Source organism: Microchirus variegatus (genome assembly GCF_963457635.1).
Source record: "Microchirus variegatus genome assembly, chromosome: 1".
Lineage (NCBI taxonomy): Eukaryota > Metazoa > Chordata > Actinopteri > Pleuronectiformes > Soleidae > Microchirus > Microchirus variegatus.
The window spans coordinates 43585332-43602273 of NC_139802.1; the positions used below are offsets into that span (position 1 = coordinate 43585332).

At 41.2% G+C, this 16942-nt stretch overlaps 1 protein-coding gene across 1 annotated transcript in view; it reads left to right on the plus strand.

The window, feature by feature from the left end:
• The window catches only part of wdr7 (WD repeat domain 7), an 83820-nt gene that overhangs the window by 51642 nt on the left and 15236 nt on the right, over positions 1-16942 (plus strand). The window contains exons 24-25 of the mRNA XM_083892827.1: positions 3779-4006; positions 14707-14893. Of these exons, the coding sequence (XP_083748953.1) occupies positions 3779-4006; positions 14707-14893 (415 nt within the window). The remainder of the gene's footprint in view (positions 1-3778; positions 4007-14706; positions 14894-16942) is intronic.

The window sequence follows — 16942 nt, forward strand, 5'->3', positions numbered from 1 at the left end:
TCATTATTTTTCAGATTTAAGTGCCAAATTTACAGCAACAACATCCACTTTTATCCTTTATTGTGAGTCGATCTTTGGTAAATTTACATGATTAAAAGAGGGAAAAGGTTAACGAAGAGAGCAGAAACTAAAATCAACTAATTATCGTCAAACCAAACTCATGTCACATGTTTATCTTGTGCTAAAATGTCTATTTTTGCTTAAATGACACGGTGATATTAAGTCTCCACAGCTCGTCGTTCTTCTTCATCTTCTTTCTCTTTTTAAATAGATTCCTTCCTTTTTATAGATAATGTCATTTCAGCCAGAAAGCCTTTTTATCCCGATCCATTTCTAGTTTTTTTTTGATGAAGATTTAGCAGAACGTGCACACACACACACACACACTGCTCCCTCCCCCCTCCCCCTCTTTAGTTTATTGGGTTATGTTTTTGGAGCAGGTTTGGCCAACAAATAGGATTTAGATACAATGTTATTACAATAGATCTGCCGCTCGTGAAGGAAGCCGATCAATACGCTTCAAAAATCAATCAGTCCTGTCCACACACACACACACACACACACACACACACACACACACACACACACACACACACACACACACACACACACACACACACACACACACACACACACACACACACACACATTCTTGTGTCCTACATACTGAGGACCAGCATTTCCACTTTATAAATCAACACAATTACAAATATCTACTTCATGAACGACATCTACAAAGAACTACTGGTTGCAGTACCATAAAATGTCTGCAGGTGGAGCCCCAGAGCAAAAAGGGCTTGAAAACTTTTTAGATTATTTTATTTTAATTTTTAATTTTTGGTCCAGTATTTTACAAAAACATCATACTATACTATGTCATCCAAAAGTTTAATTAAATTTTGAAAAAAAAAGATTTGGTCCAAATTTTTACAAAAGAAATTGGACCCGAAATTTTACAAAAATGTCATACTATACTATGTCGTCCAAAAGTTGAAAAAAAATTTGGTCCAAAATTTGACAAAAAAAATTGGACCCAAAATTGGACCAAAGCGTCATACTATACTATGTCGTCCAAAATTTGAAAAAAAAATTTGACCCCAAATTTTTGGTCCAAAATTTGACTAAAACGTCATACTATACTATGTCATCCAAAAGTTGAATTAAATTTTGAAAAAAAAAATTTTGTCCAAAATTTGACAAAATAGTCATACTATACTATTTCGTCCAAAATTTGAATTTCTCTTTTGGTCCTCGGTATGCTGCAAGTACAAGAACACACACACACACACACACACACACACACACACACACACACACACACACACACACACACACACACACACACACACACACACACACACACACACACACACACATATAAATCTTAAACACACACACAGCTTATTTTCAGCTTTTTTTTATTATTATTATTTTATTTATTTTCATTTTGAACTCACTCACTCTCTCGCACCAAACCCCATTGAGAAAATCATCAATTTTGACGTGACAGCTCACAGCAGTTGTCGATCCACTCCCGCCTCCGTCAAATAACTTTAAATGTGATATTTTGTCAATTGGGCATTTAAAGTCCTTCATTCTGACTCACCTTATTTGCATAAATGTACCAAATGAGGCACAAATCGACCAGTAGCTTCTGTGTCGCTGCCTGATAAAAACGCCTATTTTCTCTATGGGGTTTGGTGTGGGGAGAGGAAAACGGTTTAAAAACCAACGTAAACTTAAATTTCCACTAAGTAGGGATTGTTGTCTTTAGATATTGTTGACTCGAGCTTATTTTTATGAGTTAGTCCTGACCAATCACAGAGCAGCGGGTCACTCTGACCCCATCAGGTGTGTGGAGGACGTCCCATCACTTGATTCTTGACTCTGTTGAAGCAGTTTTTTATTTGTCCCTGCAGATCTCTTCCTCCCGTCCATCTGTCCATCCGTCCGTCTTCCTCTCCTCCTCCCCCCCCCCCCTCCCTCCTCCTCCCCGTCTCTGTAAATCCTAACTTTTTAGTCATTCTTCTCTGGAGTCTCTATCTCTAATGCTGTTATCTACTGGCCCAGTCTGGCCCGAGGTATGGATGCCTGTCTGTAATCCATTTATCAGAGCCGGCCGCCGGGCCTTCTTCCAAATGACAGCTGGCCTTTAGCAATCTCATTATAAAGAGCGCCAGGATATAGTATGGAAATATGGAGGAGGTGCAGCAGGAGGAGGAGGAGGAGGAGGAGGAGGAGGAGGAGGAGGAGGTGCAGGAGGAGGAGACTCAGGAAAGAATCTACAAATATAGAAATATTACTATTTTCTCATAATGTAAAACTTACCCCTGAGATGTATTTGAACCTTTATCAGACTTCACAGAGTTATAATACACTATTTTATTTTTGATAACACACATATATATATACATATATATATATATATGTATATATATATACACTTTTTATTTTATGTTTAACCCACAACATGGGGATTTACATTGTCCCAGTAATAAATACAATATAATTTATCATAATCCAAACTAGGATCTGAACAATATTTGTCAGAATATCATTTTAGATAATAATAATTCTCTTGATTGTCACAGATCTGCACACTAATCCATTTAAATCTGTTCAATTCAAATTAAAATGAGAATAATATTGTATTTTATTGTCCTTATATGGACATTAATTCATAACAAAGACATATTTACAGAGTATGAGTTTTTGCAATTTGCCGATGATGTTTTATTTTGAAAAATTATCAATTTTTTCAGCTCCGAGCACAAACACCCTGACTTTAACCTTCACCACAGCTGTAAACCTGTTCCTCATAAATGAGATTCTGCCTCATTAGGACCAGGTTCTGGTCTCTATGAGGACTCACTGGTCCTGACAAGGTCAGTGTTTATGACAGAGAAAGGAGAAAAAACAAAAACACACAAGAACACACTGCTTTGATCCAAGGTGAGGACGGAGCTCCGCCCTCTTTCTGCTATTACACACACACACACACACACACACACACACACACACACACACACACATGCGTGTCCCCCTCTGAGCTGCTGTACCTCCCCACTGTGTTCACTCTTGTACACACACACACTCAAAAGAGGTTATTTTGGGGTTGAATGAAGGGACACACACACACACACACACACACACACGGACTGCTCTGTGACTAAAGGCCTTAAGCTGGACAATAAGACATGTGCCTGCGTGTGTGTGTGTGTGTGTGTTAATACCAGGACAATGGACGTGTGCCTGTTCAGTTGTTATCAGCTCACTGGAGACTCACGCCTGCTGTTTTCTCTTAACCACCTTTCACTGTGAAGAGACATGGAAAAGATACACACACACACACACACCCACACACACACACTATCTACAGAAGCTTTCAAAATAAAAGTGTCTGAACTCCTGTCACCTCGCAGGAAAATGTCTTTCTAGACAAAAGCAGTTCATTGTTAAAATGAGGTTTCTAATCTTTTGAGACTCTGGGAGCGTGTCCCACACACACACACACACACACTTTAGTCTAGGGATGAGATGATACTGATACCGATAATCAAAAACTCAACTATCTACTGTCATTTAGACCATTTATGAATGTATGAAGCCTTTAACGACACATTTGTGCAAAGACATCATTCTCCTACTGTGTCACAAATAATTTGACCAATATCGGACCAATACTGATATTGACCGATACTGATATTGACCGATACCGCTATATCTGCTTCCTAACCAGACTAATAGGCTAATATCTCCTCTCCGTCTCTGTTTCCAGGTTGTCTGTCCAATCTCCCGCCCAACGCCAAGAAGATCTCCAACTCCTACGAGGAGCGCCGCAAGCAGGCCACCGCCATCGTGCTGCTGGGCGTCATCGGGGCCGAGTTCGGCGCCGAGATCGAGCCGCCCAAGGGTCTGACGCGGGCGCGCGGCGGCGGGCAGGCGCCCGAGGGCTTCGGCCTGACCAGCGGAGGATCGTCCAACTACTCGCTGGCCAGGCACACATGTAAGTCTAAGTTCAAAAAATATTGGAGAGGCTGAAACACAGTTATTTGGGTTTGGAAAAATGTAATGTTCCTCATGAGATTGAAGATTAAACTGAAGAAATGTTGGGGATTAAACCTTCAAAGTATGGAAAACGGGTATCGGGTATTGACCCGTTCACATCGCCTTGTCTCAGGTGATACCAATAACCTGAAACTCTCTAGACCAGTATCAGCCTAGAACAAGGTTAAATACCTGGTAATATACCTGGTAATATACCTGGTAATATACCTGGTAATATATCTGGTAAAATACCTGGTAAAATACCTGAAGCCTCTTGGACGAGAGGGTGAAACGTCTTCAACTCAACTCGAGCTAGCCCAGTCGCCCACTGCTAAACTACGAAATGTCCAAAAACTACAAAATGTCCAAAAACTACAAAATGTCCAAAAACGTTGGCCAGGACATTGTCCAGAACCTCCTGACGGCTCCTCCCGTCAAATCTCCGTAAGTTTGTTTTTTTGGTGGATTGTTGGAAAGTTACTAAATATAACTCAAAATAAAATACCTGGTAAAATACCTGGTAAAATACCTGAAGCCTCTTGGACGAGAGTGTGAAACGTCTTCAACTCAACTCGAGCTAGCCCAGTCGCCCACTGCTAAACTACGAAATGTCCAAAAACTACGAAATGTCCAAAAACGTTGCTCGGGACATTGTCCAGAACTTCTCCTGACAGCTCCTCCCGTCAAATCTCCGTAAGTTTGTTTTTCGGTGGATAGATAGTAAGTTAGTACATATTACTCAAAATTTTGGTCGTACAGAGTTCGGAATAGTTTCCGAACATCCTTATTTTCCGCGCTTTCTCGTAATTTCCTAGTTATAACGACTTAAGTTCAAGAGTTGAAGGTAGCGTTGCTGACTGAGATCATGAATCCTTCTGGAAGATGTTTAAAATCGCGAATAGTACGAGCTAATTTTCTCGTTCATTTACCCCCTGGTGGACATTCTGGAGAATGCAGGTGCAGTATCTTCACTTTGTTTTGGACTAAACCGGCTCGACCCTCTCTCTCGAGCCCTTTAACACCTCGACTTCCTTGTGTTTCTATTTCTATGTTTTTCGCAAACATATTTGACATTTTGGTTATATGTCATTAAAGCGTCGACTCCGTGCTCTTTGCGAGGAGCTCGGTGAAAGTCGGCGCTCGTGGAACGCGCACCGGTCGCCGGTGTGGAGCTGATATTGTTATTGATTTTTTTCCCTCTCTTTGTTGCCCCCCCCCTTTTATTTTTCTATAATCTTGTTTCACCTTTTAATTTTCCTGCTCCAGTGCTCGACTCCGCACTGAGCCGTCGTCGTTCTCTCCAGACTCCTGAGGAAAAACCCCGGCTGCTCTCCGGGCTTTGGGGTTTCGGACTCTCTCGGCTCTCCTTTGAATCGTCACCTTTTGTTTCGGACAGATTGTTATTGACATTTTAAGGTCCCTCATAACGCCGATGACCTCTGACCTCTTGACCGGGCCTTGTTCAGTCCTCTTTAGAAAATGACGTCGGCTAAGTCTCCGCTAAAGAAAATCTATGTCCGAAAAACTTTCTGTACATGAAGCCACTTTTTTAAAGGTCACATAGAGTGGTCCTGTTGCACATATATGTTAGTTATGGAGGTCTACTTACATATATTAACTTGTTTTTATGGTCAAAAACCTCCTAGTTTCTGTAAATTAGCCGATAGAAATTGTCTTTTCTGACAGTGTTTTTCAGCCGCGATGTTTCAGAGTGAACTTTCACCCCCAGAAGACAGAGTCTTGTGATTGGCCAGTACTATCCAGCACATCCGTTCTCAGAAGCGCAGCGCCCCCCTCTGGAACGGTGGATGCACTGCTCCTCATTATCAAAACATTGTTTTAACAGTGTTTAAAAATAGCTTCGTCACGACTCCCCGCCGCAGTCCCTTTTATGACTTTAAACCGGAGTCAGACCCAGAGTCAGAAGACACTGTCGCTCGTGAACACCTCCACAATGGACGTTATTCTTCTTCTGCGGTTCAATGTACGCAACCGGATGTGCCCGGACTAGTGCCCGGAGCAGGACGATCGGTTGTTCAGGAGAACCGCTGCTTACGTAACTATTACGGGATTTTCAGTGATCTCGTTGAGCCCCGAGATTACAATAAAACACAACGTTCTCAGCAATGGCTGAACTGTTTGTTTCGAACCGTCAGGCTTCATAAACAAGGTAATGACGCAGATACACACCAAAAAAAACAGCGATAATAGGAACTTCCGGTCTAGTTCCGCTTTAAAGAACCCTCTCAGCCGCCTGGATCTATTTTGGTTTTATGGCTGTAGAAATGTCCAATGAGTGAGTTCCTCTTCCCCGTTTTACCCAAGATAACTTTCACTTTCTCACTATCTGGCAGTTATTATTCAACCGTTTAAGAATTACGCTACTGAGAAGCTAACGTCACAAACGTGTGACGCGCCGTTGAATCTCGTCTTTCCGCGGGAAGTTCCCGAGGGCTACCGTATTGACAAGTATTTAAGCACAAAGCTGTATTTCTCTGCTTTCCGGTAGTCTTTTTTAAAATTTTCCGGATATCGCAAACGGTGATGGGAGTTATGCTAACAGAAGGGTTAAAGACGGCAAACAATTGAGCCCCAAAATCAATATAATTTTGCGTAATTTGTGCGTCATGTAGCGACTGTGTAGCTAAGCTAATCATTTTTAATTGGTAAATGACTTATTTCCAAGAGATTCTTGGTACATTAAATAAATTTTTTAAATATATATACTTATACAGATACATCGTAAGTAAGTTAGCTAATTAGTTTGGGGGCCCAGGATCCCATCTGCGGGTCCCGGCCCAGTGTTTGATAATAACTAGGTTTAGCGAATATCGCCGTTAGGTCAGAATCTACGAACAATTTCCGCCCATTTACCGTTATCGCGATAATGGAAAATTCACAATTTTTGCGCTAATTTATCGCGATGAAATTGTCGTTTTGCACACTTTATCGCAGGAATTTCTGCATCGTAAATGGAAGTCGACAGTCTGAAGAAGACGATAATGGTGGACGATGATAAAAACAATGTAACATTTTATATCATCAGTGACCTGTTAACGTTAGTTAGCTCCACGTAATCTAAACCTAAAAACCATGAAAACTCAAAATGCGTCACTGTTTTTTTTACAGATTATTGTTCCTGAAATCTGGTTAAATATCCACTCATTTCCTGCTTTAACTCCCAGTTTCATTCGCTTACTTTTATCACAAACTACAAAATAGACGCTGTAATGCTCTCTCAGAACCTGACCCTTGCTCCTTGAAAATTCTCAACTCCAAGTCAGACAAAAGTATAAAGTTCAGCGCTGGATTTGAGCTGAGGGCGAGAGATGGAATTGATTTTCATCCGCCAAGCTTGACACCTTAAGGAGCTTGGCCCTGACACACACACACATGCGCACACACACAGACACACACACACGCACACTCACACACTGTGGCACCACAGTGTGCCTACAGCGTTGGACCTTGGTGGGCATCAAACCTGCACTAAGCAGAGCTGTTCTTCCGTCCTGCTGCTCCCGAGCCCTGATTGGCCGCCTCTGGGGGCATCCGCCCGGCGACAGAGCCTGTTCACTCACTGATAGGCCGTGGAGCATGTTACTGCTTAGCTGGACTGGTACACAGCAGGTCCAGGCTCACCTGTGTGGACTCACAACACACACACACAAACACAAACACACACCAACCTGACCCCTGTGTCATCAGAGGAAAAACTCATACTTAAGATTTAATGGATCCCCTTAAACTTTCTTTGATTTATAATCTTTAAAAGTCAAGTATTCAAGTATCCAAGCCTTTATTTTGGTAGCCGTACTTTGGGATATTGGATTTTGAAAATTCCGGAGTGAAGCAGGTGTTTTTCCTGTCCGTACGTCGGGATGTCCGTACGCCGGGATGTCCGTACGCCGGGTTGTCCGTACGCCGGGTTGCCCGTACGCCAGGTTGCCCGTACGTCAGGTTGTCCGTACGCCTGGTTGCCCGTACGCCGGGTTGCCCGTATGTCAGGTTGTCCGTACGCCTGGTTGTCCGTACGCCGGGTTGTCCGTACGCCGGGTCGTCCGTACGCCGGGTTGTCCGTACGCCAGGATGTCCGTACACCACGATGTCCGTACGTCAGGTTGCCCGTACATCAGGATGTCCGTACGCCAGGTTGTCCGTACGCCAGGTTGTCCGTACGCCAGGATGTCCGTACGCCAGGATGTCCGTACGTCAGGATGTCCGTACGTCAGGATGTCCGTACGTCAGGATGTCCGTACGTCAGGTTGTCCGTACGTCAGGTTGTCCGTACGCCAGGTTGTCCGTACGCCAGGTTGTCCGTACGCCAGGATGTCCGTACGCCAGGATGTCCGTATGTCAGGATGTCCGTACGTCAGCATGTCCGTACGTCAGGATGTCCTTACGTCAGGTTGTCCGTACGTCAGGTTGTCCGTACGCCAGGTTGTCCGTATGCCAAGATGTCCGTACGTCAGGTTGCCCTTACGCCAGGTTGCCCTTACGCCAGGTTGCCCGTACGCCAGGATGTCCGTACGCCAGGATGTTCGTACGTCAAGTTGTCCGTACGTCAGGTTGTCCATTCTTGCACCCTTCCCTCGGGGGATACCAGAGTAATGACCGACTTTGCAGTCTATTCTCGCACAAATCTTGACGTGTTATTGTTGACAAACTGTCTCAAACATAGCAGAAATAAAAAGAGCTGCTGGATTTCCTCCTTTGTAGTCTGAAGTGGTGCAGGACTTCTTCTACTTCATCTTCTCCTGTTCGTCACTGATTATTTTATTTTTACCTTTTCTCATATTTTTTGTTGTGCTCTCTTTTGTCTACTCTCATACAGTTTGTTGTTTTTCTGCCCCCCCCCCCCCCCCCCCACTCTCTAACTCTCCACCCTCCCTCCCCACTCTCGTCTTGCTATTATGAAATTGAAAGATGGATCGGTGTTGTTGGCATACAGCAGCAGCGTGTGATGAATGAGAGCTGTCCACCCGGAGAGAGGGGAGGGTACAGTAGTCTATACAGCAGAGTATAGATTGATGTTTTCATATCGCGAGGAGGGAAATGTAGGGGAGACGGAGGCAGGAGATTGAGCCTCAGGACGGAGGAGGGGTGGGTGGGGGGACGGGTGATGACAGAGGGACGAGAGGATGTGGACGGACAGGACGCCGTCGCGGGACAGGAAGCTGTCAAAATACCTTTGGAAGTACACATCTTCTGAGGCCTGTTCAATGCACACTGGTGTTTTTAAAAACAAGAGGTGTGGACCTTTTATCTGTGAGGGAGTTAGCTGTGCTTGTTAGCCTACATTTAAAATGTATCATTTGCAAAAGTACTGTTAGCTTAAACCGAACAATTCCAGATTCTAAGAACACTCTCCGGATGTATGTACATATATATACAGTATATATATATACAGTATATATATATTTATATATGAAATGTCCGTCAACTAACAATTAGCAAACTGTCCTTACTGCCTGTTGTTCTTTTTAGCTTGATTTTGGCTAAGTAGCATTTTACCAGTTAGCAAGCTAATACCAAAAAACGATGCGGCCGATACTGAAATGTTTCACATGCTGATGTTGTCTTGTGATGTGTTGCTGTGGTATTTATTTATGTATGAAATACATGGCACTAGATCAGCCTGCCAGTTAGCAAACGCTAGCTATAACGCTAGCATCGAACCACCAAAATAACCCCACTTGTGAAGAAGTTCTTTGGAACCTGGAACCAGTTGGCAGAATAACATTTTCAATGAGCGTTAGCATCTTAAACATTTTAGTAGTGCTGTCAAACGTTAACGCGTCAACAGTGTTTAACGGGGTCAACATTAACGGCACGCTAATGGCGCCAAAAGGAGCTAATGCAGCTAACGGAGCTCACTGGTAAAAGGTGCCTGCGCGGCACGTAAATATGACGCCACGCAAGTCCGGTCAGTCGTCATGGATACGTGTCATGCTTTAATGCGCGTTAACTTATTGCACAGCACTACATTTTAGTATTAGCTATATCGTAGACTTATATGTTTGGTTCTAGCTTTTTATTTTTATTTTATGTATAATTTATATTGATTATTTTATAATATAGTGTAGTACTTGTGAATTTCCCCAGTGTGGGATCGATAAAGTCAAATCTAATCTAAGCTAGTTAGCCAAAAACATGCTAAATGGTACAGTGGTCAACATAGCCGGTTGCCAGTTAGCCTTTGACAGAATTTCTCAACGAACTCTGTGATTATTCACCAAACACTTTGTTCTTTCACTCCGAAAACACGACTATATAGCGTATAATAAACATTTTTTATTTATCGTGCAAACACAGAAAACCTAGCGTCCTCCGCTCACATGCTGGCTCTCGCTCGCCCTGTTTTTGTAATTTCCTTCTCTCTTTGCAGCCAGTCTGATCCTGCTCTCATCCACTAACCAAGTCCCCAATATTGATTTACCTTCAACATTCATTTAAGCTCTCACACACACACACACACACACACACGCACGCACACATACACACACACACACACACACACACACACACACACACACACACACACACACACACACACACACACACACACATTGAGAAAGAGAGGGAGTAGGAAAGGATGGAGTAGAGGAAGTAGTGAGCCTGTTAGCGGTCGACCTAGCCTGGTAAAAAATTAGACGTCACCAATCTGTCATTGTTTCACAGCCTCAGTTTCTCCTCCTCCTCCTCCTCTTCCTCCTCCTCCTCCTCCTCAGCCTTAATCACCCTGTGTTTGTGTGTGTGTGTGTGTGTGTGTTAATGTGACGTGTTTACTGCTCTAACTAACAGCTCATTATCGCCGACTGATGCTTTGTCAATAGCTGTTGGTTCATTTGGGCTCCGTCGGGCCTTTAAACAAAGATGTCCGCCGCTGAGAAATGGAGTCCACACACACACACACACACACACACACACACAGGAGAGAGGGGGGGAGGGGGGGCGTAAATTTGAATCTCGATCCAGCCAATTACAGCGCGGCTTGTTAACGGCCCGGCGTTAATTGTCCGGCGGGGTGGGGGGGGAGAAATTTACGCCGACGAAGGTTCGTTACGCGCGCGCCCACTCCTGTCCGCCCACGCTCGGAGTCGCTGTCAATCAACCGTCTTGACCTTTGACCCTCGTGACCCCCTTTTTTCTGAAGCCCAGTTTATGTTCTCTGCATGCTTTAATTCTGACTTACGCGACCTTTGACTTGACCACCTTAAGCACGGCAGTTGAAATAGACGATTTCTGAAGCCTCATTTTTGTGAAATCGTGGCTCATTAAATACTTTTGATAACTTTAAAATTCAAAATCAATACTTCACAGCTGACCAATGGTTATTTAATTAACTCACGCGGGACCTGGAGAGTCCCAGCGCTATGTTTTGATATTAGCTTTAACTGTTAATGCGTTAATTACATGATAATTGTGTACTTTTCATACAAGAAACACAGATCAAAGTGTCTTTAGTACATGACACGCATTAATGACACAAAATTAATAAATAATAGCATAGAAAACTAATGTATAATAGCTTTAATTAACAAATATAGTTCAGAGTACCTTTAAAACGTAAAAAAAAAGACACTCATTTTGTATAATAATATGATATAAAACCTTTAAATACACCAAATATTCACACGCACTGTTTTCAATCATAGAATAAACTAATAATATATGAACTAATCATAATTAAACTGTGTGATTTTATCAAATAAAATGATTGTAAAAGAGAAACATTTATATATTTGATTATTAAAAACAATTCAATTTTTTGGGAGAATTTTTATGAAAAACAACAATTTCTAAAAAACTACTATAATCAGAGAATTTATAAAATTAAGCCTTTTGTTTGTGTTATAAATAATTATACAACATTTACTAACGCTACAGTGTGTTAACATGAATATTTAATGAGGAAAATCAAACGGTTGATAATTGATCATTGATTGTGTGCGGTGTCTTTTATGCGATTTGTAATAACGATTAGTCAGGGGTCAAAGGTCACAGCACTGCTGATATTTATCCTCCGCTGTTTGCATATATATATATATTTATATACACAAATATATTATATATATTGATGCATGTAACAAACCGAAAACATGATTGATCTGACCTGGTGTCCATGTTTACATACCCTCACCACGCTGATCATGGGCTGAGGGTCAAAGGTCACCGGCCCGCTAACAACATGCTAACAGCGAAGCAACTCAGGGATGCTAACGCGGTTAGTGCTCTGTCTTCGCCCATATATATATGTGTATATATATATGCATGTGTATACATGTATGTGTATATATATATGTGTGTGTATACATATATGTATATGTGTATGTGTATATGTATATGTGTGTGTATATATATTTATGTATATGTGTGTGTATATATATTTATGTGTTTATATATGTGTGTATATATATATATGTGTATATATATGTGTGTATATGTGTATATATATGTGTGTATATATATATATATCATACAAGGTCGTACACGGCGATGCTAGCACGGTTAGCTACCCACTATATTGTTCATATAAATGTGTGTTAGTTGGGTTTTTGTGATGATAAAATAGCAGCAGATCCACATAATGACATTGTGTGTGTGTGTGTGTGTGTGTGTGTGTGTGTGTGTGTGTGTGTGTGTGTGTGTGTCTGTGTGTGTGTCTGTGGAGACACGAGGACCTTCAGAGCTACCACAGGATCATAAATACTTGAACGCATTTGATTTTCATTTGATTAAATGACATGTTACATGTCACGTAATGACTCTTTAACATTTAGATTTAAAGTCAATTGAACGTTATTGATCCGCGTGTGTGTGTGTGTGTGTGTGGGGGTGTGTGTCTGTGTGTGTGTGTTCAGAAGATAAGAACGATGATATAATTCTGCTTCTGTAACCGGTTTAACTTTAAAGGCACAATACGTAATCATGCTTGAGCTTCAGTAGACCTCGGCAGTTGAGCCTTAATGCTCGTAAATTCATATTTTTTACATAATTACATAATTACAGCCCCAAACTAACCCCTAGTCTTTTTAATCTGTTAGTAATTGATGTTTCTGACGTCTAATAAACTCAAACTGTTGCATTTTCCCCCCCCTGATTTTTCTGCGTAAATAAATAAACCAGTGAACGTGTGACACAGGAAGTGACACAGGAAGTGATAGGACGACGATGAGGATGCGTTTGGTTTTTCTGTTTAACCAGATTATCACATGTTAATCTGACTCTGCTAAAAGCTGCAGAGACAGAGACGCAGCCAGGGGGGGGGTGGGTACATATGTTTGGACTGAGGAGGAGGAGGAGGAGGAGGAAGAGGGAGGGGGAGCGTTATCGAGAAATGGGGGACATTTTCTGGAGATTTGATGGTCAGTGCGTCCCCACAGAGACTGGCTCAAATGTCAGGTCAGCTCTGAGGTCACCTCCTCCTCCTCCTCCTCCTCCTCCTCCCTCTATATATATGACTCTCTACATCCTTTGTGTGTGTGTGTGTGTGTGTTTCCAGCACAAGTCAAATCTTATTATTTCACTATTTTTTTAAACTTAATTTAAAAACATGAGTGTGTATATATAGTCTAATATATATTCTTGTACAATAATAGATTGAAAATATCGACGTTATAAATTGCTGCCACGTTGCTGTAATGGGCGTGGCTTATTTTCATCGCAGTACCGTAGATACCCGGCGGTTTGTGCTATCGGAAAAAAATTCCAACAGTTTCTGAAAAGCTGAGAAGTTGCACGTCAAACATGTTATTTAAAAAAAACAAAACTGGATGGGAATTGGTAAATATCGGTATCAGTCCGATATCGGTCAAAATCTTTGCGTGTGGCTGATACTGAAAATGTTTGACATGCTAATGTGGTATTTTGACGTATTGCTGTGGTATTTCTTTATGTATGAAATACACGGCGCTAGATTAGCCTGACGGTTAGCACTCTAGCTATAACGCTAACATCAAAGCACCAAAATAACCTTGTGACGAATTTATGTGGAAACTAGAATGAGACCACTGAAGCGTTAGCATCATTTTAGTATTAGCCACATCTTAGACTTAAATGTGTGCTTCATTTAAAAAAGTTTTTTTTATATTTTATATCATAGTGTTAGGGATGCTAATCGGTAAATATCGGTATCAGTCCGATATCGGTCAAAATCACGGGATTGGATATAAATTGCTGCCATGTTGCTGTAATGGGCGTGGCTTATTTTCATCTCTCTATCGTCTATTTAACACCAAGTTTTACTTTGCATTACCGTAACTATGCGACGGTTTGCGCGAAAAAATCCGTAAATATCGGTATCAGTCCGATATCGGTCAAAATCACAGATCTGAAAATCTTATTTATGTGGCATATACTGTATCGTCACGTTTGGGCTCTTTATTTCTTTTTCTTTTTGGGGAGAACGATATTTGTGACGCAGCTGGAGAACGATGTCTTTGACGTGACTCGTCGTACTTATATCGGTATCGGCGGATACTTTATCGGACACAAAACAGTGGTATTGTCCCGCTCCTCAAAAAACAGTAAATATTCACATTTAAGAAGCTGAAAAAAAACGACCTCCACTGAGTGACACTGAACTCGTCTCAGGTCCAAACCCAGGTTCTGATGGTACCACCTGTGTGTGTGTGTGTGTGTGTCATGTGTTTCCAGGTAAGGCCCTGACCTTCCTGCTGCTGCAGCCCCCCAGCCCTAAGCTGCCCCCCCACAGCACCATCCGCCGCACGGCCATCGACCTGATCGGACGAGGCTTCACCGTGTGGGAGCCGTACATGGACGTGTCGGCCGTGCTCATGGGGCTGTTGGAGCTGTGTGCTGACGCTGAGAAGCAGCTGGCCAAGTGAGTCCACGCACGCACACACACACACACACACACACACACACACACACACACACACGTTTATTGACTGGATGTCAGATCCTGAAAAGAGTCAATTAAAGCTCACGTCTCACATTTGTGTCACCTTTTATCTCATGTGTTAGATTCTTCTTCACGTCCTGATAACCAGTCGTCTGAATGTAAATATATAAATAAATTACCAAGAATTCAACAAATTCCCACGTTATGGCTTTTCCAGATTTACGTGTCCAAGTTAGAGTCATGAACAGAAACTTTCTGTGCGTACGCGACCTTTATTTATATAAGCTTAGAGAAGACGAACACGCGTGAGGACACATTGGTGCACAGAATGTATGTTACAAAAACATGTTAAAGTGTGACAAAAACATAACTTGTGACTAAAAGTTGCAAAAAACATAATTTGTTACAAATACGTTAAAAATGTTAAAAAAAAACATAATTTATTACTTATTAAAAGATTCCAAAAACACAAGTTATGTTATTAATACATGTTTAAATGTTACAAAAACATAATTTATATTACAAATACATGTTTTAAATGTTAAAAAAAACATAATTTATTTTGTTACAAAAACGTAATATGTTACAAATACATGCTATAAATGTTACAAAAACTTAAATTTTGCTTCAAATACATGTTTAAATGTTACAAAAACATAACTTGTGTTACAAATACATGTTAAAAATATTACAAAAACTTCAATTATGTTATAGATACAAAGTAAAATGTGACAAAAACATAACTTATGTTACAAATACATGTTTAAATGTTACAAAAACATAATTTATGTTACAAATACGTTTAAAATGTTACAAAAACATAACTTATGTTACAAATACATTTAAAATGTTACAAAAACATAACTTATGTTACAAATACATGTTTAAATGTTACTATAACATAACTTATGTTACAAATACATGTTAAAAATGTTACAAAAACATAACTTATGTTACAAATACATGTTTAAAATGTTACAAAAACATAACTTATGTTACAAATACATGTTTAAATGTTACAAAAACATAACTTATGTTGCAAATACATGTTTAAAATGTTACAAAAACGCAACTTATGTAAAAAGAAAACTGTGGTTATGTTACAAGATGATTAAGATAACAACTTTACTTGTTACCAAAACCATGTTAACAACGTTTAAAAAAATAAAAAATAAATAAACCTTGACTTCTTTTGTTTTGGGGGGCGGAGCTTCTGTCGAGAGTGAAGACAAGAGGAGGCGGTTACTGTCATTTTCTGCTCAGGAACTCTGAGACACACACACACACACACACACACACACACACACACACACACACACACACACACACACACACACACACACACAGTGAAACACTTATGTATTGTAGAGCTGACACACTGAGTTACAGCAGCACGGCTGTAACCTGATTTCAGGACGTTATGATGATGTAACAATGTCTGCGTTGCTTTGACATGCGAGTCCCCTGTGTGTGTCTGTGTGTGTGTGTGTGTGTGTGTGTGTGTGTGTTAATGTCGTATACGTTCATGCTCTCTGTTTACGTAAAGAGAACTCGGCCGTGTTCATCATAAATAAGAATCCTCCTCCAGAGGAATCTGCTGATTAATGTGTGTGTGTGTGTGTGTGTGTGTGTGTGTGAAGGGGGCGGAGCCTGCAGAGCGACCACAGTGTCAGTCAGCAGACATTAGCATAGCACAGATATTGACTTCACGTTGACGGTGGTGGTGGAGGTGATGTTCGACCACAGACGATGACAGCAGCAGCAGCAGTGAGGAGGTCAAAGGTCACGGCTGCCTTTATATACAACCACAATGAGCTAGTGGTTAATGTTGGAGTGGAGATTTACACAAGTGTCACAGTCAAAGGTCACAAAAAGACGCTCATTTATTCTCTGTGTGAAACAGTTTAAACCACTGCTTCTAATTAAAGGACATACAGGCAATTTTTTGCTAGCCGTTTACGTCATTTTTCCAGCACGACAAAATGCGATAACTTGGTAATTCCTTGTCGTTTTATCAAAACAAAAGCA